The sequence below is a fragment of the Mobula birostris genome, chromosome 5 (genome assembly GCF_030028105.1).
Source record: "Mobula birostris isolate sMobBir1 chromosome 5, sMobBir1.hap1, whole genome shotgun sequence".
In the NCBI taxonomy this organism is placed as follows: Eukaryota; Metazoa; Chordata; class Chondrichthyes; order Myliobatiformes; family Myliobatidae; genus Mobula; species Mobula birostris.
This window is the reverse complement of record NC_092374.1, coordinates 191,633,198-191,659,639: the sequence shown is the minus strand read 5'-3', so window position 1 is coordinate 191,659,639 and position 26,442 is coordinate 191,633,198. Positions and strand designations below refer to the sequence as shown.

At 48.3% G+C, this 26,442-nt stretch overlaps 1 protein-coding gene across 2 annotated transcripts in view; it reads left to right on the top strand.

The window, feature by feature from the left end:
• gtf2h4 (general transcription factor IIH, polypeptide 4) overlaps positions 1-26,442 on the top strand; it is a 105,716-nt gene that overhangs the window by 29,407 nt on the left and 49,867 nt on the right. For both annotated transcript variants that reach the window (XM_072259156.1, XM_072259155.1), the window contains exons 4-5: positions 1,284-1,415; positions 8,270-8,366. In XM_072259156.1, coding sequence (XP_072115257.1) covers positions 1,284-1,415; positions 8,270-8,366 — 229 coding nt within the window. The remainder of the gene's footprint in view (positions 1-1,283; positions 1,416-8,269; positions 8,367-26,442) is intronic.

Below are 26,442 nucleotides of genomic sequence, written 5' to 3'. Positions count from 1 at the left end.
AGGAGCGCTGCGTACGCAGGGCCCTTAGTATCCACCCATCCATCCAGCTTCCTCTTTGACTTTCTACCATCAGACAGGAGACTCTGATGCATAAAGACAAGAACGGTCACGAGGAGAAACAGCTTCTTCTCTCAGGCCGATAGGCTTCTGAACTCCCTGCCACATCGCATTCAAACTGTCTCCGGATAATTTGTCCTATACCCTGTGTAAGGGGTTTCTTCTTTTATGTTACTGCGTAGGCTAATCAAAATGGCTTTTTTGTTACGTTATAATTAAAATGGCTTTTCTGAAATAACTGCGATTTAAGGAGTTCTCTCTTTCTCTCTGCTTGTTTGGGTTATATTATTGATAAGAGAGGGAATTGATAATTGGGATAGGTGTTATTCTTTCTTGTGTGTCTGTAGGCTATTGTGTTGCGCGGGTTTATGGTGGAGAAGGGGCGATGGGGACAGAGGGAGAATAGCGCAATGCTGTAAGCTGGCCGACGGGATGGACCCCGAGCGGGAGTCCGAGGCCTAGGGTCTTCAGCGAGGAGAGGAGACGAAGACAGACTCGTGTGGAGCGTCTGGTCGACCACCGTGGTTGGTCCCAGGCGGCGGGTCGGGGTGGTCGGAGGGGATCAAATGGTGGAAAGAAGACCCCATTCATTGAGCTCCAACTGATGTGCACGAAGTGTTGAACTTTGATAAATTTGGCGCCTTTTATTTTCCTTTTATATTTTATCTCTAATAATTACATAGTTCCAGTAATATCTATAAATTGTAATCATTTAATCGCATATGGTGTATTGTCTGTTATTTGGCGGGGTGGGGCACATCACACAGCATCCACACGAACTTGATTACCCAGTTTGGCGGGGCCGAAGGCTGCTCCCCCTAGGCGAAAGCGAGCTGAGCAAGCCTGAGGCTTACCAGGGGGTGACACCTACAATACTTAATGCCTAATTTTACGGTATACATGTATATATTTAAATGACAATAAACTTGACTTTTTTTGGCTATCTAGATATGCTTGCATATGGCACCATTTGTCTGGATTTCACTGCATTGAAATAGAGCTTGGTTTACTCTTGTCACAGTGAAAAGCTTGCCTTGCATACAGATCAGGTCAGATGCAGTGCACTAAGATAGTGCAAGATCAGTCAGAATAAAGTGCAGCAGCTACAGAGAAAGTTGCAGTGCAGGCGAACAATAAGGTGAAAAGTCATAGCAATGTAGATTATGAGGTCAAGAGTCCATCTTATTACTGACCTCTCTGCTGTCACCCCTCCCCCCGCCCTCCAGAGACCACGACGACTGCATGAGCATCCTGACGGGACTACGACTCTGGCATTCCCAGCAGCTCCCCGGTGGGCTCCAGGGCCTGATCCTCAATCCAATCTTCAAAGAGAACCTGCGCATTGCACTGCTCGGCGGGTAAGTGATCACGGCACGGGGCTCTAACTGGTTTATTGTCACAAGCACTGCCTAAATCTCACTGCCTTAATAATCAAAAACACTGCCCACCCCATACACAATCTGTTCTTCTCTTCTGTCGGGCTGAAGATACAAAACCCTGAAAACACTAAAGCATAGCCTCAGAATAGAAGGATGTTACTTTAGAACAGCGATGATCGTCCTGATGAAGGGGCCCAGACCAAAACGTCGACTATTTATTCCTCTCTACAGATGCAGTCTGAGCTGCTGAGTCCCTCCACACGTTGCGTGTGAGTGAGGTGCTCTGGATCTCCAGCATCTGCAGAATCTCTTGTGTTTCAAGTTCAAGGTCAAAGTACGTTTATTACCAAAGTACATATAGAGTATACAACCCTGAGATTCATCTTTTTGCAGGCAGCCACAAAACAAAGAAGCACCCAACAAGACTGTCAAATGTGTGGGGGAAAAAAAGAACAAATAACACACAGCATATTAAACATCAATCATCAGGCTCTTGAGACATGAGGAGCCAGAGGGTGGTGAATCTGCAGAATTGATTGCTGCAGATGGTTGTGGATGTCACGTCATTGGGTATATTTATAGGAGAGATGGATTAATAAGAGCATCAAATGTGAGGGCGGCAAGGCAGGAGAATGGGGTTGTTGAACCATGGTCAGATGGGCCAAATGGCCTAATTCTGTTCCTACGTCTTATGGTCTTAACTCCAACCCTTTGTCCCCACTCTCATCCCTAGGTCCCCAAGTCATTCAGGTTCCACTCCAAAGCTGCCTGCGGACACAAGGCAGCTTCCGGTCTCATTCCAGAGCAGAGCTGTTCCTGTTGATAAGGTTCTTCATGCTTACACTGGGATCTCAGTGACTCTTTCCTCCCAGGGCTTTAGATGAAGTAGTTGCTTTGTCACCAAAGAGATTAGGGCCTTGCTCAAGTAGACTTCAATTTTCAGCAACTAAGTTACCAATGCTTTTAGTAACTATAGCAATGGTATCTTGGCTAGCCATTAATTTAATCGTTAGAAAATTATCACACATTTAAAAAATCATTTTACAATCCAAAGTACTTGTGCTTTTGGAAATGGAGCACTTTCTGTTTAGGACATCTATTGTCAGTAACAAACATCCAGAACTAAGTAGAAGTGAACCAGGTACAAAGCGATGCCTTCACTACACCATCAGTTCAAATTGTCAAGCCAAGCACAGGTACAAAGTGCTCTGTATTAAATACTGCCAGAGCAGACATAATGCGGGTTCAATACAGAGTAAATCTACAGCTACGTTGAATCAGCACACACAAAATGCTGGAGGAGCTCAGCAGGCCAGGCGGCATCCATGGAAAAGAGTAAACAGTCGATGTTTCGAGCCGAGACCCTTCATCAGGACTGGAACGGAAGGGGGAAGGAGTCAGACTATGAAGGTGGGAGGAGGGGAGGAAGAAGTACAAGGTGGTAGATGCACCTTTTGTTATTGGGGATGGGTGAAGTCGGTGCCCCTGTGTTACTGGGCATGGGTGAAATAGTGGGTGTCCCTGTGTTATTGGGGATGAGTGAAGTGGTGGGTGCCCCTGTGTTATTGCGGATGGGTGAAATGGTGGGTGTCCCTGTGTTATTGGGGATGAGTGAAATGGTGGGTGTCCCTGTGTTACTGGGGATGGGTGAAATGGTGGGTGTCCCTGTGTTATTGGGGATGGGTGAAATGGTGGGTGCCCCTGTGTTATTGGGGATGGGTGAAATGGTGGGTGTCCCTGTGTTATTCGGGATGGGTGAAATGGTGGGGGTCCCCGTGTTATTGGGGATGGGTGAAATGGTGGGCGTCCCCGTGTTATTGGGGATGGGTGAAATGGTGAGTGCCCCTGTGTTATTGGGGATGGGTGAAGTGGGTGTCCCTGTGTTATTGGGGATGGGTGAAATGGTGAGTGCCCCTGTGTTATTAGGGATGTGGAAGTGGTGGCTGTCCCTGTGTTATTGGGGATGGGTGAAATGGTGGGTGTCCCTGTGTTATTGGGGATGGGTGAAATGGTGGGTGCCCCTGTGTTATTGGGGATGGGTGAAGTGGATGTCCCTGTGTTATTGGGGATGGGTGAAGTGGATGTCCCTGTGTTATTGCGGATGGGTGAAATGGTGGGTGTTATTGGGGATGGGTGAAATGGTGGGTGTCCCTGTGTTATTCGGGATGGGTGAAATGGTGGGGGTCCCCGTGTTATTGGGGATGAGTGAAATGGTGGGTGTCCCTGTGTTACTGGGGATGGGTGAAATGGTGGGTGTCCCTGTGTTATTGGGGATGGGTGAAATGGTGGGTGCCCCTGTGTTATTGGGGATGGGTGAAATGGTGGGTGTCCCTGTGTTATTCGGGATGGGTGAAATGGTGGGGGTCCCCGTGTTATTGGGGATGGGTGAAATGGTGGGCGTCCCCGTGTTATTGGGGATGGGTGAAATGGTGAGTGCCCCTGTGTTATTGGGGATGGGTGAAGTGGGTGTCCCTGTGTTATTGGGGATGGGTGAAATGGTGAGTGCCCCTGTGTTATTAGGGATGTGGAAGTGGTGGCTGTCCCTGTGTTATTGGGGATGGGTGAAATGGTGGGTGTCCCTGTGTTATTGGGGATGGGTGAAATGGTGGGTGTCCCTGTGTTATTGGGGATGGGTGAAGTGGGTGTCCCTGTGTTATTGGGGATGGGTGAAATGGTGGATGTCCCTGTGTTATTGGGGATGAGTGAAGTGGTGGGTGCCCCTGTGTTATTGGGGATGGGTGAAATGGTGGCTGCCCCTGTGTTATTGGGGATGGGTGAAATGGTGGCTGCCCCTGTGTTATTGGGGATGGGTGAAATGGTGGCTGCCCCTGTGTTATTGGGGATGGGTGAAGTGGTGGGTGCCCTTGTGTTATTGGGGATGGGTGAAGTGGGTTCCCCTGTGTTATTGGGGATGGGTGAAATGGTGGGTGTCCCTGTGTTATTGGGGATGAGTGAAATGGTGGGTGTCCCTGTGTTATTGGGGATGGGTGAAGTGGGTGCCCCTGTGTTATTGGGGATGGGTGAAGTGGGTGTCCCTGTGTTATTGGGGATGGGTGAAGTGGGTGCCCCTGCGTTATTGGGGATGGGTGAAATGGGTGCCCCTGCGTTATTGGGGATGGGTGAAATGGTGGGTGTCCCTGTGTTATTGGGGATGGGTGAAGTGGTGGGTGCCCTTGTGTTATTGGGGATGGGTGAAGTGGGTGTCCCTGTGTTATTGGGGATGGGTGAAGTGGGTGCCCCTGTGTTATTGGGGATGAGTGAAATGGTGGGTGTCCCTGTGTTATTGAGGATGGGTGAAGTGGCTGCCCCTGTGTTATTGGGGATGGGTGAAATGGTGGGTGCCCCTGTGTTATTGGGGATGAGTGAAATAGTGGCTACCCCTGTGTTATTGGGGATGGGTGAAGTGGTGGGTGCCCTTGTGTTATTGGGGATGGGTGAAGTGGGTTCCCCTGTGTTATTGGGGATGGGTGAAATGGTGGGTGTCCCTGTGTTATTGGGGATGAGTGAAATGGTGGGTGTCCCTGTGTTATTGGGGATGAGTGAAATGGTGGGTGTCCCTGTGTTATTGGGGATGAGTGAAATGGTGGGTGCCCCTGTGTTATTGGGGATGGGTGAAGTGGTTGCCCCTGTGTTATTGGGGATGGGTGAAATGGTGGGTGTCCCTGTGTTATTGGGGATGGGTGAAGTGGTGGGTGCCCTTGTGTTATTGGGGATGGGTGAAGTGGGTGTCCCTGTGTTATTGAGGATGGGTGAAGTGGGTGTCCCTGTGTTATTGAGGATGGGTGAAATGGTGGGTGCCCCTGTGTTATTGAGGATGAGTGAAATGGTGGGTGTCCCTGTGTTATTGAGGATGGGTGAAGTGGGTGCCCCTGTGTTATTGGGGATGGGTGTAATGGTGGGTGCCCCTGTGTTATTGGGGATGGGTGAAATGATGGGTGCCCCTGTGTTATTGAGGATGGGTGAAGTGGATGTCCCTGTGTTATTGGGGATGAGTGAAATGGTGGGTGCCCCTGTGTTATTGGGGATGGGTGAAATGGTGAGTGCCTCTGTGTTATTGGGGATGGATGAAATGGTGGGTGCCCCTGTGTTATTGGGGATGTGTGAAATGGTGAGTGCCTCTGTGTTATTGGGGATGGATGAAATGGTGGGTGCCCCTGTGTTATTGGGGATGGGTGAAGTGGGTGCCCCTGTGTTATTGGGGATGGGTGAAATGGGGGGTGTCCCTGTGTTATTGGGGATGGGTGAAGTGGTGGGTGCCCTTGTGTTATTGGGGATGGGTGAAGTGGGTGTCCCTGTGTTATTGAGGATGGGTGAAGTGGGTGTCCCTGTGTTATTGAGGATGGGTGAAATGGTGGGTGCCCCTGTGTTATTGAGGATGAGTGAAATGGTGGGTGTCCCTGTGTTATTGGGGATGGGTGAAGTGGGTGCCCCTGTGTTATTGGGGATGGGTGTAATGGTGGGTGCCCCTGTGTTATTGGGGATGGGTGAAATGATGGGTGCCCCTGTGTTATTGAGGATGGGTGAAGTGGATGTCCCTGTGTTATTGGGGATGAGTGAAATGGTGGGTGCCCCTGTGTTATTGGGGATGGGTGAAATGGTGAGTGCCTCTGTGTTATTGGGGATGGATGAAATGGTGGGTGCCCCTGTGTTATTGGGGATGTGTGAAATGGTGAGTGCCTCTGTGTTATTGGGGATGGATGAAATGGTGGGTGCCCCTGTGTTATTGGGGATGTGTGAAATGGTGAGTGCCTCTGTGTTATTGGGGATGGATGAAATGGTGGGTGCCCCTGTGTTATTGGGGATGGGTGAAGTGGGTGCCCCTGTGTTATTGGGGATGGGTGAAATGGGGGGTGTCCCTGTGTTATTGGGGATGGGTGAAGTGGTGGGTGCCCTTGTGTTATTGGGGATGGGTGAAGTGGGTGTCCCTGTGTTATTGAGGATGGGTGAAGTGGGTGTCCCTGTGTTATTGAGGATGGGTGAAATGGTGGGTGCCCCTGTGTTATTGAGGATGAGTGAAATGGTGGGTGTCCCTGTGTTATTGGGGATGGGTGAAGTGGGTGCCCCTGTGTTATTGGGGATGGGTGTAATGGTGGGTGCCCCTGTGTTATTGGGGATGGGTGAAATGATGGGTGCCCCTGTGTTATTGAGGATGGGTGAAGTGGATGTCCCTGTGTTATTGGGGATGAGTGAAATGGTGGGTGCCCCTGTGTTATTGGGGATGGGTGAAATGGTGAGTGCCTCTGTGTTATTGGGGATGGATGAAATGGTGGGTGCCCCTGTGTTATTGGGGATGTGTGAAATGGTGAGTGCCTCTGTGTTATTGGGGATGGATGAAATGGTGGGTGCCCCTGTGTTATTGGGGATGTGTGAAATGGTGAGTGCCTCTGTGTTATTGGGGATGGATGAAATGGTGGGTGCCCCTGTGTTATTGGGGATGGGTGAAGTGGGTGCCCCTGTGTTATTGGGGATGGGTGAAGTGGGTGTCCCTGTGTTACTGGGGATGGGTGAAATGGTGGCTGCCCCTGTGTTATTGGGGATGGGTGAAGTGGGTGTCCCTGTGTTATTGGGGATGGGTGAAGTGGTGGGTGCCCCTGTGTTACTGGGGATGGGTGAAGTGGGTTCCCCTGTGTTATTGGGGATGGGTGAAGTGGATGTCCCTGTGTTATTGGGGATGGGTGAAGTGGATGTCCCTGTGTTATTCGGGATGGGGGAAATGGTGGATGTCCCTGTGTTATTGGGGATGAGTGAAGTGGTGGGTGTCCCTGTGTTATTGGCGATGGGTGAAGTGGGTGTTCCTGTGTTATTGGGGAGGGGTGAAGTGGTGGGTGTCCCTGTGTTATTGGGGATGGGTGAAATGGGTTCCCCTGTGTTATTGGGGATGGGTGAAGTGGATGTCCCTGTGTTATTGGGGATGGGTGAAGTGGATGTCCCTGTGTTATTGGGGATGAGTGAAATGGTGGGTGTCCCTGTGTTATTGGCGATGGGTGAAGTGGGTGTCCCTGTGTTATTGGGGATGAGTGAAATGGTGGGTGTCCCCATGTTATTGGGGATGGGTGAAATGGTGGGTGTCCCCATGTTACTGGGGATGGGTGAAATGGTGGGTGTCCCTGTGTTATTGGCGATGGGTGAAATGGTGGGTGCCCCTGTGTTATTGGGGATTGGTGAAATGGTGGGTGTCCCTGTGTTATTGGCGATGGGTGAAATGGTGGGTGCCCCTGTGTTATTGGGGATTGGTGAAATGGTGGGTGTCCCTGTGTTATTGGCGATGGGTGAAATGGTGGGTGCCCCTGTGTTATTGGGGATTGGTGAAATGGTGGGTGTCCCTGTGTTATTGGGGATGGGTGAAGTGGATGTCCCTGTGTTATTGGGGATGAGTGAAGTGGTGGGTGCCCTTGTGTTATTAGGGATGGGTGAAGTGGGTGCCCCTGTGTTATTGTGGATGTGGAAGTGGTGGGTGTCCCTGTGTTATTGGGGATGGGTGAAATGGTGGGTGTCCTTGTGTTATTGGCGATGGGTGAAGTGGGTGTCCCTGTGTTATTGTCAATGAGTGAAGTGGTGGGTGCCCTTGTGTTATTAGGGATGGGTGAAGTGGGTGCCCCTGTGTTATTGGGGATGTGGAAGTGGTGGGTGTCCCTGTGTTATTGGGGATGGGTGAAATGGTGGGTGTCCTTGTGTTATTGGCGATGGGTGAAGTGGGTGTCCCTGTGTTATTGTCAATGAGTGAAGTGGTGGGTGTCCCTATGTTGGGGAGTGGGAAATGTTTTGGTGCCCCTCTGTTATAGATGGGGACCAGTGGCTTTGATTCTAACGGATTAATATGCCCTGTTCCACAGGGGTAAAGTGTGGGCAGATGACACAAGCCAGCTGGGACCAGACAAGCACGCTCGAGACATCCCCTCCCTGGACAAGTACGCTATGGAACGGTGGGAGGTGAGTCAGCCAAACTTTCCCTGTGCATGTGCTATTGACCCAGTATATGATCAGGTGAACCCTGTAACACGGTTATGGTCCAGGGCTCAGCCTTCAATACCTAATCTTCTGTTCTGGCAGCCAACAGTGCTTCAATGAGTCAGTAATTTGCATTCCCTCTGGAGCAGATTTTTACAGACAGATCTCACCTTCTGTGTGAAAATCTTCATTGGCTTCAGTCCTTTGATTCTTGTTTGTTAGTTTATTTTTAAACTGCCTCTTGCACATTCAGAATATGTTTCCCCTGAGCCATGTCATCCCCCCCCAGGGAGCTGCCAGAGGTTGACTCTCGGCTGCCCTCGGGCAGTGGTTGGTAGGAGTCTCCAGCCGGGGCTGCAGTATCTCAGGGGAGGAGTGAGTAACTGCAGACGGGCAGCCTTTCCAGCAACGCCTACATCCAGAGAATAAAGAGGCAGTGAGATGACTGATTTCTGGCTCCTGAACACTTTATAATGAGTTGTTCTCTTGCCAGAATCGACTGCGCAATCATTGCTTTCGGGTTCTCAGGTATGCAATCGATGCCTTCGCCCTGCTTTTTTCCTGTCTCTCTGGAGGACGGCTGAGAATAGTTTTGTCACGTAATCTTGCCTCAGTGTGATGGTTGTGAAATTCCTGTTTCTGCTCACTTTTGAAGCCATCTGGGGCACTGATTTGAGACCTGCATTTGCCCTGGGGGCTCCAGACCAACTGGTACTCTTCGGGCTCTGGAAGGATGTTAAATTGGTTTATGATTGTCACGGGTACTGAGATACGGTGAAAAACTTGTCTTGCAGACCATCCATAGCAAACAATTCACTGGAACTGTGCATTGAAGTAGCACAAGGTGAAACAATAACAGAGTGCAGAATCAACTGTAACGTGCAGGGAGGCTGCAAGGTCATAAGCAATGAGGCACAGTGGTGAGTGCAATCGCTTTATAGTGTCAGCGGTCACCGATTGGGGTTCATTTCCTGAAAGGAGTTTGTATGTTCTCCCTGTGGCCAGCTGCTCCGGTTTCCTCCCACATTCCAAAGGCATATGGTTCAGGTCAGTGAGCTGGGGGCATTCTGTGGTGCCGGAAATGTGCCCCAGCACAATCTTCGCTGCTGTGGTTCGACAGAAACAATGCATTTCACAGTATGACAAATAAAACTAATCTTCTGCTCCTTAATCTTCTTAAAGAGCTAGATTGTGAGATCAAGAGTCAATTTTATTGTACCCAAGGGCAGAAAAGCCCTTGAGCCTGGTGGAACGTGCTTTCGGGCTTTTGTATCTTCTGACCGATGGAAGAGTTGGGAGAAGGAAGAACATGAGTAGGAGTTGGACATCTGGTCCCCCAAGGTTACCTCGTTCTTTCTGGAGATCATGGGTGATCTCTTCCTCAGCAACCTCTCCCGGGAAATGCTAGAGATAGAGATTAGCTTTATTGTCACATGCACATTGAAACTTCTAAACGTACATGAAAATGCATTTTTTGTGTCAAAACAAATCGGGAGGAATGTGCTGAAGACAGACTGCTAGTGCCAACATATCATGCCCACAGCTTGGTTGCCCAGCACAATCTTTGCTGAATTGATTTGACACAAGTGACGCATCCATTGTATGTTTTGATGTAAATGTGACAAATACAGATAATCTTTAGCCCTAACCCTAACCGTACATCTTTGGAATGTGGGAGGAAAGCAGAGGCCCCAAAGGAAACCTATGCTGTCACGGGGAGAATGTACAAAATGCTTTACAGATTGTGGTGGGAATCGAACTCCAGTCGGTAATTGCTGACACTGTAAAGCGATTACACCTTCTCAGCCCTCTAAAGATTCAGCACCCTCTGTGCAGAGAAATAACTTAGTCCTGCAGTCTTCCCCTTGTTCTGATACAGAAGGCTGCTGATACTAGGTTCCTCACCTGGGAAACCATCCATCTTGTCAAAATCTATTAGAGTTGTGTCAATTTCAAAGAGACCTCCTCTCATTCTTCTGAGCACCAGATGAAATAGGCCCAATCTATTCGGTCTCTCTTCCTGTGTTTGGATTGGCTTAGTGAATGTTTGCTGCCCCCATTCTTCAGCACGTAGATACTTACACGGGTGCGTGGATAAGAATTGCTTAGTGGGGATATGGCCAACCCTAGGGTAAATGGAACGAGAGTTAGAGTCACAGAGCTTGAAAACATGGCCTTTGGCCCAGCTCGTCCATGCCAACTGTGTTGCTGAGTGCACTAGACCCATCTGCCTGTGTTTGGCCCATTGCCCTTCGAACCGCTCCTATCCATGTATTTGTGTAAACAGCTTTTAAACATTGCTAATGTGCCCACCTTTCTGGCAGCTTGTTCCAAACACTCATCACCCTTTGTGTGAAGAAGCTGCCGCCATCTCACAGCTCCTGAGGCCGGAATTTGGTCGTGCTTGGGTGATGTCTGTGTGCAGTTTGCATTTTCTTCCTGTGACTGATTGCACACTTCTGACTTTAAATCTATTCCCTCTTGTCTTAAGCATGCCCTCCCTCAGAAGACTATGAGCTTTCACTCTATCTACAAACGTGTGTATGCCCCTCTCAATCTTCTATATCTATCAGGTCACCCCTCAATCTCCTCCATTCTGGGGGATAAAGACCTGCTCTGCGCCACCTTAAATGGCTTGGCATTGTGGTCAGCATGGTTAAGTTGGGCTGAAGGGCCTATTTCCATTCTGTGTATATGGTCAGATCCTTTCGCAGTTCTCTAGGCTGTCAACTCCAAGCATCAGACTTCAGAGGCAGATCCTCCATTTAATAAGGTTAATGCAGTTTACTTTGGAGTTCTGGGTATTTAACTTTGCAACAGACCAGAAGTTGATAGAGATACAGGCACAGTAACAAACCCTCCACCCCTCTGCCTCGTCTGCACTTCTCAGTTTTAGTATTAATCCTACCCTCTCGACATTCCCATTATTCTTCCCCCCCTCCCCCCCCCCCCCCCCCATATTGTACCTTTGGGATGGAGGAGGAAACTGGTAGCACCTGGGGGTGAATACAAACTCCACTCAGGCAGTGCCAGAGGTTGGGATTGAACCTGTGTCTCTGGATCTGTGATGCAGCCACTCTACCTGTGCCACAGTGTTCCCCCCCCCCCCACACCAGTTATTGGAAGTATGCTTTGAAGTGGGTTGAAAAGTGCAGAAACAGGCCCTTCAGCCCATCTCATGCATGCCACCCATCTAGGCTAGTCCCATTTGCCTGCATTTTCCCCATAACCTTCTAGTCTTATCCAGATACATTTTTTATCAGCTGTTATTGTACCTGCCTCAACTACTTCCTCTGGCAGCTTATTCCACATACTCACCACCTTCGTGTTAAAAAAAAAAAATTGCCCTCAAGTTCCTGTTAAATCTTTCTCCTCTCATCTTAAACCAATGCCCTCAATTTCCCCACTGAGAAAGATTGTGTGCATTCGCTCTATCTATGCCCCTTATACACCTCCGTAAGATCACCCTTCAGTCTCCTGTGCTCCAAGGAATAAAGTCCAAGCCTGTTCAGCCTCTCCTATAACTTCGTCCCTCAAGTCCTGGCAGCACCCTCGTAAACCTATTCTGCACCCTTTCCTGTTTCCTAGCATTTTCCCATAAAGGGGTGACTGAAACTAATCGTGATTTTGGCCTCAGCCGTGATTGTTTGAGCTTTGATTCTTCCCAACTGGCTACAGTTTTTCTGTATTAAATCCTATTGCACTGATTGAGCCTGACATCCAGAGGGCTTCATCTGGTGGGCCCAGACGAACTTGCCCAGCTTTTCTTGAACCTGGACAGTCTGTAAGCTTCGGGAACGAGTTTAGGGCTGGGATGAAATGCTGTCACTCTGCCTGGTGAGTGACATTCCAAATCTGGGGCACAATGGCACCTTGGGTGGAGCCGCTGCCTCACGGCTCCTGAGATCGGGCATCGATCCTGCCCTCGGGTGCTGTCCGTGTGGAGTTCGCATGTTCTCCCTGTGAAACCCTTGGGTTCATCCCAGCACTGACCTCCAGAGCTGTCTGTGTGCAGTTCATCTGTTCTTCCTGTGAACGCTTGGGTTCATCCCGGCACTGCCCTCGGGTGCTGTCCGTGTGGAGTTCGCACGTTCTCCCTGTGAACGCTTGGGTTCATCCCGGCACTGCCCTCGGGTGCTGTCCGTGTGGAGTTCGCACGTTCTCCCTGTGAACGCTTGGGTTCATCCCGGCACTGCCCTCGGGTGCTGTCTGTGGAGTTCATCTGTTCTCCCCGTGAACACTTGGGTTCGAACATAGAGCAGTACAGGCCCTGCAGCCCACAGTGTTGTGCTGCCCTTTTAACCTTCCCCACACATAATTCTTTTAAAAATTTTATCCATGTCCCTATCTAAAAGTCTCTTAAATGTCTGTAGTGTATCTGTCTACCATCGTCTCTGGTTGGACGTCCCATGCACCTTCCACTCTGTAATAATAACTTGCCTCTGACGTCCCCCCCTGTACTTTCCTCCAATCACCTTGAAATTATGCACCCTCATATTAGCCACGTCCACCCTCTTTGGGTTTGCTTTATGTCCTTGTGGATGCTCCAGTTCCAAGACGTGTGAATTGGAGGGTTAATTGGCTGCTGTAAATTTTCCCTGTTGTGCGGGTGGGTGGTAGGCGAACTCAGGATGGAGAGGGGAGAATGGGACGTGGTGGGCAGGGTAAAGGAAAGGAGAGTGAGTGTAGATGGGTGCTTGATACTTGGTGCAATGACGCAGAGAGAGCCCTCGCTGCCTCCACCAGGGGCTATAACTGTCAGTCTTGCTGGTTGCAACATGCAGAAAATGACTTTTCTATAAAAATAAAAGACATTCCTCAGAAAGTGTATTACTTACCAGGTATGCAGGCGATTAGTCCAACGGCATCAGGCTTAATCTCAGCTGTTTGTTGGCAGAGAGTTAAACTCAGCGAGAAGCTGAGAGAGTTAAACATTTGCAAACACGGGTACCAGAGGATGAGAAAGACATTTGCGGCTGCGAGAAATGAGCTTATTGTTGTACCTTTAGGACACGATCTAATTAAAGTCCAGGCACAGCGCCTGATCGTAACACGTCATTTACTTAGCTGGAAGAAATTAATGGCCGTAAATGATATTGCAGCCTGCTCCTCGCACCTGCTGTTCTCCCAGCCACCTCCGTCGGTCCAGTTGCCGCAGGGAATTTGCCAAGTAATTGATACTCGCTCTCGTTCTGGCTCTGGGGGAGGGGGCGGGTGGTGGTCAGGACAGGCCATGTCCCCAGTGTTGTTCTGGGCTGACTTGGGCCACCTCCCATCCCTGTGCCAACCCAGCCCGCGTCTGCTTGGCATCGTTCAGTGTGTTGGTATTAGTGCCAGCCGCAGTGTTGATCCCAGTATGAAACTGACCTCGGGTGCTGTCTGTGCAGAGTTTGCACATTCTCCCCATGATCCCAGATGCTCCAGTTCGGTATGGGGTTGCTATTGTCACATGTGACGAGATACAGTTAAAAGCTTTTGTTTTACATGCCATCTATTAGCATATCAAGGTAGTGAAAAAGAAAGCGATACACAAAATAGAGTGTTGCAGTTAGAGTGCAAGGGCCACGACACGATAGGTTGAGGGATCAAGCATTCACCTTTCACGTATAAGGACCATTCAGTAGTCTTGACAACAGAGGAATAGAAGCTGTCCTTGAACCTGGTGGTGTGTGCGCTCAAGCTTTTGTGTATTCTGCCCTTGACGGAGGGGTGGTGGCGGGGCGGGGGGGGTGAGAGAGAATGTGTTGGGTGGGATTGGTCCACGATTACATTGGTGGTTTTCCCAAAGCAGTGAGAAGCGTAGACAGGGGAGTCCAGCCCTGCCGAAAGGTTTCGGCCCGAAACGTCGACTGTACTTTTTCCCGTAGATGCTGCCTGGCTGCTGAGTTCCTCCAGCATTTTGTGTGTGTGCAGCGGAGGGGAGGCTGGTTTTCGTGGTGCTGTGTTCACAATTCTCCACAATTTCTTCTGAAGTGCGTCTGAAAACATTGGTGATGGTCATCAGGGACATGCTCAACCTCTTGGGCCTCAGGCTCCGACCTTGGCTTTGTGCTGGATCAAGAGCGTGGAGACCAGACATGTTCTCTGGCCCTGACCTTCTGGATGCAGAGGGAGCAGAATTGTCTTAGTTCCCACTCCTGGCTGCCTGGTAACCTGTAACAAACAGGCGTCCCGGTGAGTGTAGGTTTGGGCAAAGCCTCTTTTAAGCATGTAACTGATCTTTACTCTTGGGACAGAGTCCGCAGGCAGCAGGTATCAAAGTACAGGTGTAAAAGAGAGAGAGAGGCAAGATCTGGTATTTTTGTAGTGTCTTTTTACACGGAACCTGGACACCGTCCCACCAGCTCAACCCCAGAACTGGACACTAACTGTGACAATCAGGACTTGAGCCAGTTTGTACACAGTGAGCTCTGTGAACCACCGAGGATGGGTGGAATTGGAAATGGTTTGTTATTGTCGCATGTACTGTCTTGTATACTGTTCAATTCATTGCCCAATGCTCTGAGTCAGTACAAGGTTAAACGATGACAAAGTGCAGAATAAAGTGTAGCAGCTACGGAGAAAGTGCAGTGCAGGTAGACAGTAAGGTGCAAGATCATAGTCAGGTAGGCTGTGAGGTCAAGGGTCCATCTTGGTGGCCCTCGGGCTGGGGAGGGTGGTGTGTGTGCATAAGGAATGGGGAATGGTTTGGAGGAGTTCCTCTCAGAATCAGATTTATTATTATCACTGACATACTGTATGTCGGGAAATTTGTTGTTTTTATGGCAACAGTCTGGTGCAAGACATAAAATTTGCTGTAAGTTACAATAAAAAAAATAAGCAGTGTTGAAGAAGACTACTGTGCTGGTATTCAGGGACTGTTCGGAAGTCTGTTGGGAATGGGAAAGAATCTGTTGCTAAAACGTTGAGTGTGGGTCTTCAAGCTCCTGTACCTCCTCCCTGATGGTAGTGCGAGAAGAGGGCCTGTACTTGGTGGTGAGGGTCCCAGTAGTGCTGTGCTGAGAGAGTCTTCAGTTCACCTAAATAGAGTAACAATCCACACTTTGCCCGGGGAGCGTGGGTCTAGATATTGCCCTCTGCTCTGTGAAGCTCACCGGTGTCTGGAGCTCTCCAGACCCTCGACGAGCGAGCGAGAGAGGTGACCACCGAACCAAGGTTGAGACCTTGGTTGAGGTGTGAAATTTCAGTTTCCAAATTTAATCAGCGTAAAGACATCCCTCCCGTGGTGATGTTATAGATTATGTCCTTACATCTGCATAAACCCAGGGCAAAGTCTCAGGGAGAGAGCAAGATGCTGGGAACAAGTTGAATTTAATTAATTGCTCAAGAAATGATCTTGTGTGCATGACTTCCAGAGGAAAGTCATTGACATAATTTCAGAGAGAGGAGGGGAGTGAGTGCCTCCAGGCAGGGACACAGGTCGATCCATAAAGTGAGCAGATAAAGTTGCAACAAGGACACACAGTAAACACAAGAGGCTGCGGGTGCTGGAATCTGGAGCACAGAAACAAACTGCTGGAAGAACTCGGTGGATCAGACAGTGTCTACCTAACCGACTGAATACTGAAAGGCCTGGATAGACTGGACACGGGGGACTTTTTCATTTGCTGTAGAGTTTAGAAGCTAATACGTAGCATCAGAATCAAAGGACGTCCCTTTAGAACTGAGATAAGAAGGAATTTCTTCGGCCAGAGAGTGGTGAATCTCTGGAAATTCATTGCCGCAGACGACTGTGTAGGATGTCGGGTGTGCTTACAACAGAGGTTGATTGACTCTTAATTGGTGAGGGGGTTAAGGGTTGCCGGGCAAATTAGTTTGAGAGCCAAAACAAATCAGCCATGATTTAATGGGGCAGCTGCCTTGATGGGCAGAATGGCCCAATTCTGCTCCTCTATCATGTGGCGTTACCTGTGGAGGGAAATGGAGGTCAGCATTTTGGGCCGAGACCTTCAGCTGGACTGAAGGAGTAGAGGGGAGGGGGAAGGTGATTATTAGGTGGGAGCTATCAAGAGGAAAGATTGAAGACAATTAAGTAACAGCACTAAACTGATATAAGGCACAGCTGCAGTACTCCAGCAAGGTTGAGTACTGACGTGTGGGAAGGTTTATATTGAATTTTGCCCATGGCAGGAGACCGTGTTGCATCACAACCAGTGCCCTTGTATAACTGTCCAGCTCCCTTCCAAAAGCTCGAGCGTTACTGTTTCCGAGCAGTTTCCAGTGCGATGTTTCCGAGGCCATGGCAACCCAGTGACCTCATGACAACAATGTCAACAGAACAATTGGGCTGGTCATTGACTTCATAAAGTGGGGGGGGGGCGCGGGGAGGACACGTATTTCTGTCTATACCGTATATCCATTGTGTTGAGGTTGAGAGGATTGAAAGCTTCAGGTTCCTTGATGTGAGTATCTCCGATAGCCATTCCTGGTCCAACCACAGCCAAGAAAGCTCATTAATACCTCTACTTCCTCAGGAGGCTAAAGAAGTTCAGCATATCCCCGTCAACTCCAACTGACTTTCATCAATGCATCACAGAAAGCTTTCCATCTCTGGCAAATGCTCAGCACATGACCGCAAGAAACTGCAGAGAGTTAGTTGTGGACACGGCTTCGCACATCACAGGAACCAGCTCTATGGACTCTGTGGACTGTATCTGGACTTCTCAGCTTCTCAGTGCCTCAGTAAATCAGCAGCCCAAACGAAGACCCCACCCACCCTGGACATTCTGTCTTCTCCCCTCTCCCATCAGACAGAAGATGCAAGAGTCTGAAAGCACGCACCACCAAGCTGAAGAAGAGCTTCTATCCTGCTGTTAGCAGACCCTTGAACAGACCTCCTGTACGATCAGATGGGCTGTTGGCCTCATCGCCTACCCTGCACTATAGTTTGCCAGCACAGCACAGTTTTGGTGCCTTTAATTCTTCATTGTTATTATTTTACCTTATCCTGGCTCTGTGCACCGTGTAATGATGTGACCTGTATGCAAGACAAGCTATTCATTATATCTTGCTACATGTGACAATAATAAACAAAACTGATACCATGCTTAGGCAGGCCTAGTTCAAGTTCATTCAGGTTTAATTTTCATTCAACCACATAAATGAATACAGCCGAATGAAAGAGTGTTCCTCCGGGGCCAAGGTGAAAAACACACTACCAACAGCACACAGCACGTAATGCATAGTTACGTTAGCAGAAAAAACACAATTAAAAAAATAACATAGCCCAAGTCCCTGAGTAGCATGGGATATTATCCTGGTCCAGCTTGTCTTCCACCAAGCAAACACTGGGGGGAAGTACCAATGGGTGGGGTGCAGCCCCAACCCGTCACAGGTTCCTGTGCACCCATAGAGGCCTCTGCTCTCTCCCGCATCGCCTCACTCGTCTGCATCAGGTAGCACCGCGGCATGAGGGCCTGGTCTATGTACTAACCAAAGCAACACAGCTCCCCCGCCGTCGCACTCGCCAATGAACCACTGAACCAATTCCACATGACCAACGTCCAGCAGGGTCCTGTGATCAGAATAAGTACGGCCCCGAGTGCTGCAGTTAACTCCCCTCAATCGCTCACTGTGAGTCTCACTCAATCACTGCAGCCGCTCTTGAAGCGACCTTGACAATGAAATGCCCATTGTACAGTGAAAGAGGCACTTGACAACAATTATATTTACACAGCACTCAGAGACCTCGCGGTGCTCTCGAAAGGTAATTGACGCACAGTGAGTGTTGTGTGGACAAATGCAAGGGTCATTCTGCACAGTCAATAACCAGTTCATCTAGTTATTTGGTGCCTTGGATCCCTCATCACTAATCCTGCAGGTTGACCGAGGGGCACTGCACGTCTCATAGCATGGGCAGACTATGTTCAACATCTCATCTGAAAGCATCCCATTTAACCTTGCGCCTCATCACTTGGTCCTGCTCCTGGAAATTAAATTCAAGGTGTGTTCAATTCTAGTTGCCTCATTGTAGGAAGGACGTGGAAGATTTAGAGGAGATTTATCAGGATGATACCTGGATTAGGGAGCATGTCTTATGAGGAGGGGTTGAGTGAGCTCGGGCTTTTCTCTTTGGAGTGAAGGAGGATGAGAGGTGACTTGATAGCAGTGTATAAGATGATAAGAGACAGAGTAGACAGCCAGTGCCTTTTCCCAAGGTGGAAGTGGCTAATCACAAGAGGCCATAAGTTTAAGGTGATTGGAAGAAGTTATAGAGGAGATGTTAGAAATAGGTTTTTTTTACACAGAGAGTGGTAAATGCGTGGAAGATGCTGCCAGGGTGCTGGTAGAAGCAGATACATTCGGACATTTAAGACACCCTTAGATAGGCTTGTGCGTGAAAGATAAATGGAGGGCTAAGTGGGAAGGAAGGGTCCGAGTGATCTTGGTTAAAAAAATCGGCACAACGTTGTGGACCAAAGGGTCTATACTGTGCTGTATTGTCTGAAGTTCCAAATGTTCTGTGTTATTACTTGCGGAATCATCTTGTTTCATGTGATTGTGGTCAGACATGCATTGCCTGATAGAGTAATGAAAGCAGGTAATATTGTCACCCAGTCTACACCTATTGAAAAAAAGACGCTGTTTCAGTTATCTAACCTTCAGTGCTGTCCGTGTGGAGTTTTCACGTGTGACTGTGTGGTGCTCCAGCTGCCTTCCATTTCCCAAAGACTCCCAGGTCGGGGGTAACTTGGCTGCTGAAGATCGCTACCAGTGGGTGGTAATATCTGGGGGGAGTTGACAGGAATGAAAGGACAAGTGTAAAGGGGTGGTTAATGGTCAGCATGGACTCACTGGGCCGAAGGGCCTGTTTCTGCATTGTGTGTCTCTACAGCAGGGGTTCTGAAGCTGAGGTTCATGGAGTCCTTGCTTACTGGTGCTGGTCCGTGGCATGAAAAAGGGTGGGACCCCCTGCCCTACACTGAGAATCTGCCTGGCCTGCAGGGTGTTACAGCAGTTTATGTTGGATTTCGTGCAGTAGTTTTTTAAAATTTTCATCAGTGAAGCGGTGATGGATATAGAATTGGCAGTGACCTTCTGAGAGAGCGCTCTCTCACTGTCTGAGGGTAGAGTTATATAGAGCAGTGGGGAATGAGCGTGGGAGTGGTGCTAATTGGTGAGCTCTTTCAAAGAACCAGCACAGGCACGCTGGACCTCCTTTGGGGTTGCAAGGCTCTATAATAAATTGTCAGCACGTAGCTGGTTTTAACATCTTAAACCATGGAGCTCCTCCTGTGTCTCAGTGTGACACTAAGGCATACAGAACAGCAAAGACCCTGACTGCTAGTCTGCACTGTTACTTATCTCACTGGGGTGATGTATTAATAGCCTACCCTCTGGAAGGGAGACGCAAGAGCCGGCAGATGCTGGAAGCGATAGCACGGGCAAACTGTTGGAAGAATTTGCCGGCTATCGCCCCTCTCTTTTTCAGCGTCAACCCAACCAAGACATCGGCAGCCTGTTTCCCTCCCCAGATACCGACTGACCCACTGAGATCCTCCAGCACTTTGTGTGTTGCTGCAGATTCCAGTGTCTGCAATGTCTTGTGTTTCCACCACGGATTCTGTCAATGCTTCTCGTTGCTTCAGTAAAGCAGGCAGCATAATCAAAGACCCACCCGTCCTGGACATTCTCTCTTCTCCCCTCTCCCATCGGGTAGAAGATACAGAAGCCTGTGAAAGCACCTACCACCAGGCCCAAGGACAGCTTCTACCCCGCTGTTGTGAAGCACTTGAATGGATCTCTTGTATGATAAGATGGACTCTCGACATCACAATCTACCTCGTCATGGTCTTGCTGTTTACCTGCACTGCACTTTTACACTTCATTCTGCATTGTTACTGTTTTACCTTATTCTATCTGAATGCACTGTGTAATAACCAATTCCATCTGTGGAGGTGATGTGACAGATGTCAGCTGTGCCTTTGCCTCCACCGATGCTGCCTGTTCTGCCGACTGTTTTCAGCCAGCTTCTTTATCACTCCATCCTTCGGTAAACACAAGAGATTCTGCAGATGCTGGAAATCCAGAGGAACACACTTAACTCAGCAGGTCAGGCAGCATCTAGGACAATGAATAAGCAGTCGACGTTTTGGGCCGAGACCGGGTGTGGAAAGGAAGGGGGCAGAAGCCAGAATATAAAGGTGGCGGGGGGGGGGGGGGGAGGGAAGGAGGGTAGTTAGAAGGTGATAGGTGAAGCCAGGTAGGAGGGAAACGTGAAGGGCTGGAGGGGAAGGAATTTGATAGGAGAGGAGAATGACCATGGGAGAAGAGGAAGGAGAAGGGGCGCGAGGAGGAGGTGAAAGGCAGGTGAGAAGAGGTAAAGAGGCCAAGTGGGGAATGAGAGAAAAGGAAAAGGGAGGGGAAAGAAATAGAAAAGAGGAAAAAATTACCGGAAGGAGAAGTCAATGTTCATGCCATCAGGTTGGAAGCTGCCAATACGAGGTACTGCTCCTTCACCCTGAGAGTAGTCTCATTGTAACAGAAGATGAGGCTATGAACCAACATGTCAGAACTGGAATGGGGATAGGAATTAAAACGGTCGCCCACCAGGAAATACCATCCTTTGGTAGATTGTTAAAAGGGAATAACCATAGCATGAACATACTGAGCCCCAAAGGCATTAATGGTTTAGGGTGAAATTCTGATTGTATTTTATACTTTATTGTCACCAAACAATTGATACTAGAACATACAATCATCACAGCGATATTTGATTCTGTGCTTCGCACTCCTTGGAGTACAAATCAATAGTAAATATGAAAAAATTTAAATTATAAATCATAAATAGAAAATAGAAAAGGGAAAGTAAGGTAGTGCAAAAAACCAAGAGGCAGGTCCGGATATTTGGAGGATACGGCCCAGATCCAGGTCAGGATCCGTTCAGCAGTCTTATCACAGTTGGAAAGAAGCTGTTCCCAAATCTGGCCATACGAGTCTTCAAGCTCCTGAGCCTTCTCCCGAAGGGAAGAGGGACGAAAAGTGTGTTGGCTGGATGGGTCGTGTCCTTGATTATTCTGGCAGCACTGCTCCGACAGTGTGCGGTGTAAAGTCAGTCCAAGGACGGAAGATTGGTTTGTTTGATGTGCTGGGCTGTGTTCACGACCTTCTGCAGCTTCTTCCGGTCTTGGACAGGACAACTTCTATACCAGGTTGTGATGCACCCTAGAAGAATGCTTTCTACGGTGCATCTATAAAAATTAATGAGGGTTTTAGGGGACAGGCCAAATTTCTTTAGTTTTCTCAGGAAGTAAAGGTGCTGGTGGGCCTTCTTGGCAGTGGACTCTGCTTGGTTGGACCAAGTCAGGTCATTTGTGATATTGACCCTGAGGAACTTAAAGCTTTAACCCTGTTCCACTTGCGCACCATCGATGTAAATTGGGTCGTGCGGTCTGCTACTCCTTCTGAAGTCAACAACCAATTCCTTCGTCTTGCTGACGTTGAGGGTTAGGTTATTGTCTTCACACCATGTCACCAGGTTCTTAATTTCCTCTCTGTACTCAAACTCATCATTACCCGAGAAACAGCCTACAATTGTTGTGTCATCAGCAAACTTATATTGAGTTTGATAGAAACTTGGCTACACAATCATGGGTGTACAGTGAGTACAGCAGGGGTCTGAGTACACAGCCTTGTGGGGCACCGGTGCTCAGAGTGATTGTAGAGGAGAGCTTGTCTCCTATTTTTACAGCCTTAAAAGTCTTAACAATTCTGCGAAAGTATTGGAATTGAGATTACTGCCATTACTGAAAAGGCACCAGATGGATCAGTGAATGGATTAGAGAGGGGTGCATGCAGTTAGTATGCTGCCAGAACTAGAGGGCCTGAGGAGAGGTTGGAATGTTGCGGTGGGACGGGGAGAGGCTCGATGATGAGCAGATGGAGCCAACTTTCCGTATTTGAAATGAGCTGCCAGAGGAACTGGTCGAGGCAGGTCCATTATCAGCATTTAAAAGACATTTGAACAGGTATGTGGATTGGAAAGGTTTAGATCAGGGGTTCCCAACCTGGGGTCCATAGCATATATGAGGTCGGGAACCCCCAGTATAGAGGGATATGGTCTAGATGTTGGCAAATGGGACCAGCTTAGATGGGGCATCTTGGTCAGCATAGACCATTTGGGCTGAATGGCCTGTTTCTGTGCTGTATGACTGAGTCTGTAGGAGAGTGAAGGGGCGACCTTACAAAAATATTAATAATTCTGAGATGTAGGTCAGTTGGATGGTTATAGACTTTCCCCAGGCTAGTTGAGTCCACAACTAGGGTGCGTAGACTTAGAGTGGGAGAGAAAAGATTTGAAAGGGATCTGAGTGGCATCTTTTTTCACACAGAGTGGTGAGTATATGGAACGAGCTGCCAGAGGAAGTGGTTGAGGCAGATACAATATATTATTTAAGAAACACTTGGATGGGTGTGTGGAGGGATAAAGGCCAAATACAGGAAATTGGGAAGCACTTTTACAACACTGATGGTCTTTTATAACCAATGATATTGCCAATCGTTCAGATTCAGATTTATTTATCATGTGTACATTGAAACATACAGTGAAATGTGTCATTTCCCTTAACAACCAACACACGGGGTGGCACCACACGTTCAGGTGCCAAGTGAGGACCTTCAGATTGACTTAAAGACATTTGTACAAATTCACCAGTAGGAATGTGGGGCAAATGGGACTAGCTCAGGAAAGTTGGGCTGAAGGGCCTGTAGAAGAAGGCTCTCTCCTTTTGAACTCTTTAAAAATAAAAGACACAGCAACATCTCCTCCCAAAGGCAGGATGACCTCTCTAGGAACATGCAGTGAATGGAGTGGGGGATAGTTGTGTGATCCATATCATCCCAGTTGTTTAACAGGCTCCAGGGCTACCTGATGGGGTAGATTCTGAAATCGCCTCCATTCCAGCCAGCTTCAGGAGCGTTGCATTTTCCAGCCAACCACCATGCCCAGTTTTCACCTTCAGTGGAAGCAAGCTGACAAGAGTAGAGGTTTTATGTTGAGTTCAGTCACTCTCCTGTAATGCCAGACTGCATTTGCAAGGCTTTGTGATTTGGCATGGTGTCAGATTTTGTTTGTTCTTGTGGAGTACCTTGGGACACGTTTTACCTTGAAGGAACTACATAAATACAAAGTTGTAGATTGTTTGCTCCCATATAACCATGCAAATAGCTTCCCTCCTGGAATAATATTTCATTTCCCTCCCTATTGCATCTACTTCTCAGAGACATACTTCACTGTAAAGTGCTTTGGGATGTCCTGAGGTGGGTAAAGACACCAACTCACTGCAAGTCTTTGTTTTGTTTTTAGCCGATTCCTATAAATGTAGTGCACAAAATAAATCTCTTCATGTCTTCACAGGGTCTTCTTTTAGATCTGGTGCAACCTGTACCTGTGCATTGTAAACACGAGATTCTTCAGATGCTGGAAGTCATGAGCTGCACACACAAAATGCTGGAGGAACTCAGCAAGTCAGGCAGCATCTGTGGAGAGGGATAAACAGTTAATGTTTCAGCCCAAGATCCTCATCAAAGTTCAATCTAAATTTATTATCAAAGTACATATATGTTGCCACGTACTATCCTGACATTCATATTCTTGCGGCCATTCACAGTAGATACAAAGAAACACAATAGGATCAATGGAAAATCCACGTAAGTGAAGGTAGGCAAAAGACCAGTGCGCATGAGACAACAATTTGTTCAAATACAACAAGTAAAACAAGATAATAATGAATAAATAATGTTGAGAACGTGGGTTGCAGAGTCCTTCAGAGTAAGACTGTAGGTTGTGGATTCAGTATCCTGTTAGGAGCAAGCTGAAAGATGACATGTAGTCAATGTGTGAAAAGGAGTACCTAGGACCAGAGCGCACAGCCTCAGAGTTTTAGAACGGAGATGAGGAGGGATTTCTTAAGCCAGAGGGTGGTGAATCTGTGGAATTCATTGCCAAAGGCAGCTATACAGGCCAAGTCATTGGGTGTATTTATAGCAGAGGCTGATAAGTTGTTGATTAGTAGGGGTGTCAAAGTTTGTGTGGAGAAGGCAGGAGTATGGTGTTGAGAGGGATAATAAATCAGCCATGATGGAATGGCGAAGACTCGATGGGCTGAATGGCCTAATTCTGCTTCTCTGTCATGGTCTAATAACAGGGGCGGGGGGGGGTGTTATTAAAATATTGCCGTGCACAACGAAACCAGGTGAAGCTGATGTAACTGAGCCTAAATTTGGTGCCGTTTTTATTTATTTATAGGTAGAGCGCAGAACAGGCTCTTCCACCCCCGTGAGTCGTGCCGTCCAGCAGTCCACGGACATAACCCTCGCCTCATCACAGGAGTACTTCCTCAGCTGGCGGGATTACCAGTACAACTACATTTTCATAACAGCATGACTTAATTCAGTAGCAGATTAAGTCCCGATAACAGAATAAAAAGGTTATCTGCAGGTCTATCCAAATCCATTTTTCCATTACATTAATGGGTACACACAATAACACAATTGGTGAAGTTCCTGAGTGGCTGCTGCATTCCATGTTTCTACATCTCAATGCGGTTTTATTTATTTTCATTTTTATCTTATTGATATAGTGTGGAGAAGGCCCTCGAAGCCCTTCGAGATACACCACCCAGCAACCCCCGATTTAACCCTAGCCTAATCACAGGTCAATTTACAATGATCAATTATCTTTGAACTGTGGGAGGAAACTGGGGTACGCATGCGGTCAGGGGGAGAACGTACAAACTCCTTACAGCCAGCAGCGGGAATTGAACTGGGTCGCCTCTACTGTCGACCATGATGCTAACCATGGCACTACCCTGCTCCACAATCCACATCCCTATTTGCTAATTATTAGCTCTCACTATTCTTTCCTGGGCAACATTCCTGATGAAGGGTCTCGGCCCAAAAAAAAACTGTTTATTTCCCTCCATAGATGCTGCTTGACTTGCTGAGTTCCTCCAGCATTTGTGTGTGTTGCTGCACTTGAGGAAGCATTTCTGGTCCATTCTGTTGAAGCTCCTCCTAATTTGTCCCACTAAGTAAAAGTTGCTGAATCAAGGAGAGAAAATTTCCTCTCCTCTCCACAGGACTGAAACTCGTCATCCCTAGGCTTCATTCACTGAAATTCTCTCTTGGGACTCAATGCAAGAATATGCATTGTAGAGCGATGCAGCACAAAACAGGCCCTTCAGCCCGTCGTATGCATGCCAGCTATCAAGCGTACATCCGTACTGATCCCATCCACCAGTATTTAGTGGTCTGCAAGACTGCCTTGGTTACTCGTCAATGCTGTGAGTGTTTCTGCCTCCACTACCCCCTCAGACAGCACATTCCAGAATCAGGTTTATTATCACTGACCTATGTCGGGAAATGTGTGGGCACATGGCCGAGTGGTTAAGGCATTGGACTAGTGACCTGAAGGTCGTGAGTTCGAGCCCCAGCCGAGGCAACGTGTTGTGTCCTTGAGCAAGGCACTTAATCACACGTTGCTCTGCGACGACACTGGTGCCAAGCTGTATGGGTCCTAATGCCCTTCCCTTGGCCAACATTGGTGTCATGGAGAGGGGAGACTTGCAGCATGGGCAACTGCTGGTCTTCCATACAACCTTGCCCAGGCCTGCGCCCTGGAGAGTGAAGACTTTCCAGGCACAGATCCATGGTCTCGTAAGACTAACGGATGCCTTTTAAAACGTACGGAAATTTGTTGTTTAAGGCCGCAACACAGTGCAAGACATAAAGATGGACAACAAGTTACAACAAGAAATAGGTAATGGAATAGGGCAAAAAGAGAGCGAATATTGAGGCAGTGTTCATGGACTGTTCAGAAATCTGACAGCAGAGGGGTTCCTAACATGTTGAATGTATGTCTTCAGGCTCCTGTAGCTCCTCCCTGATGGTAGTAATGAGAAGACGGCATGTCCTGGGTGGTGAGAGTCCTTAATGATGGATGTCGTCTTCCTGAGACATCACCTTTCCAAGACTCAGATTCCAGCCACCCTCTAAATGATAAAACTCTTCCTCAGATCCCCTCTAAGCTTCTTCCCCCTTCCCCCTTACCCTCTAAAGC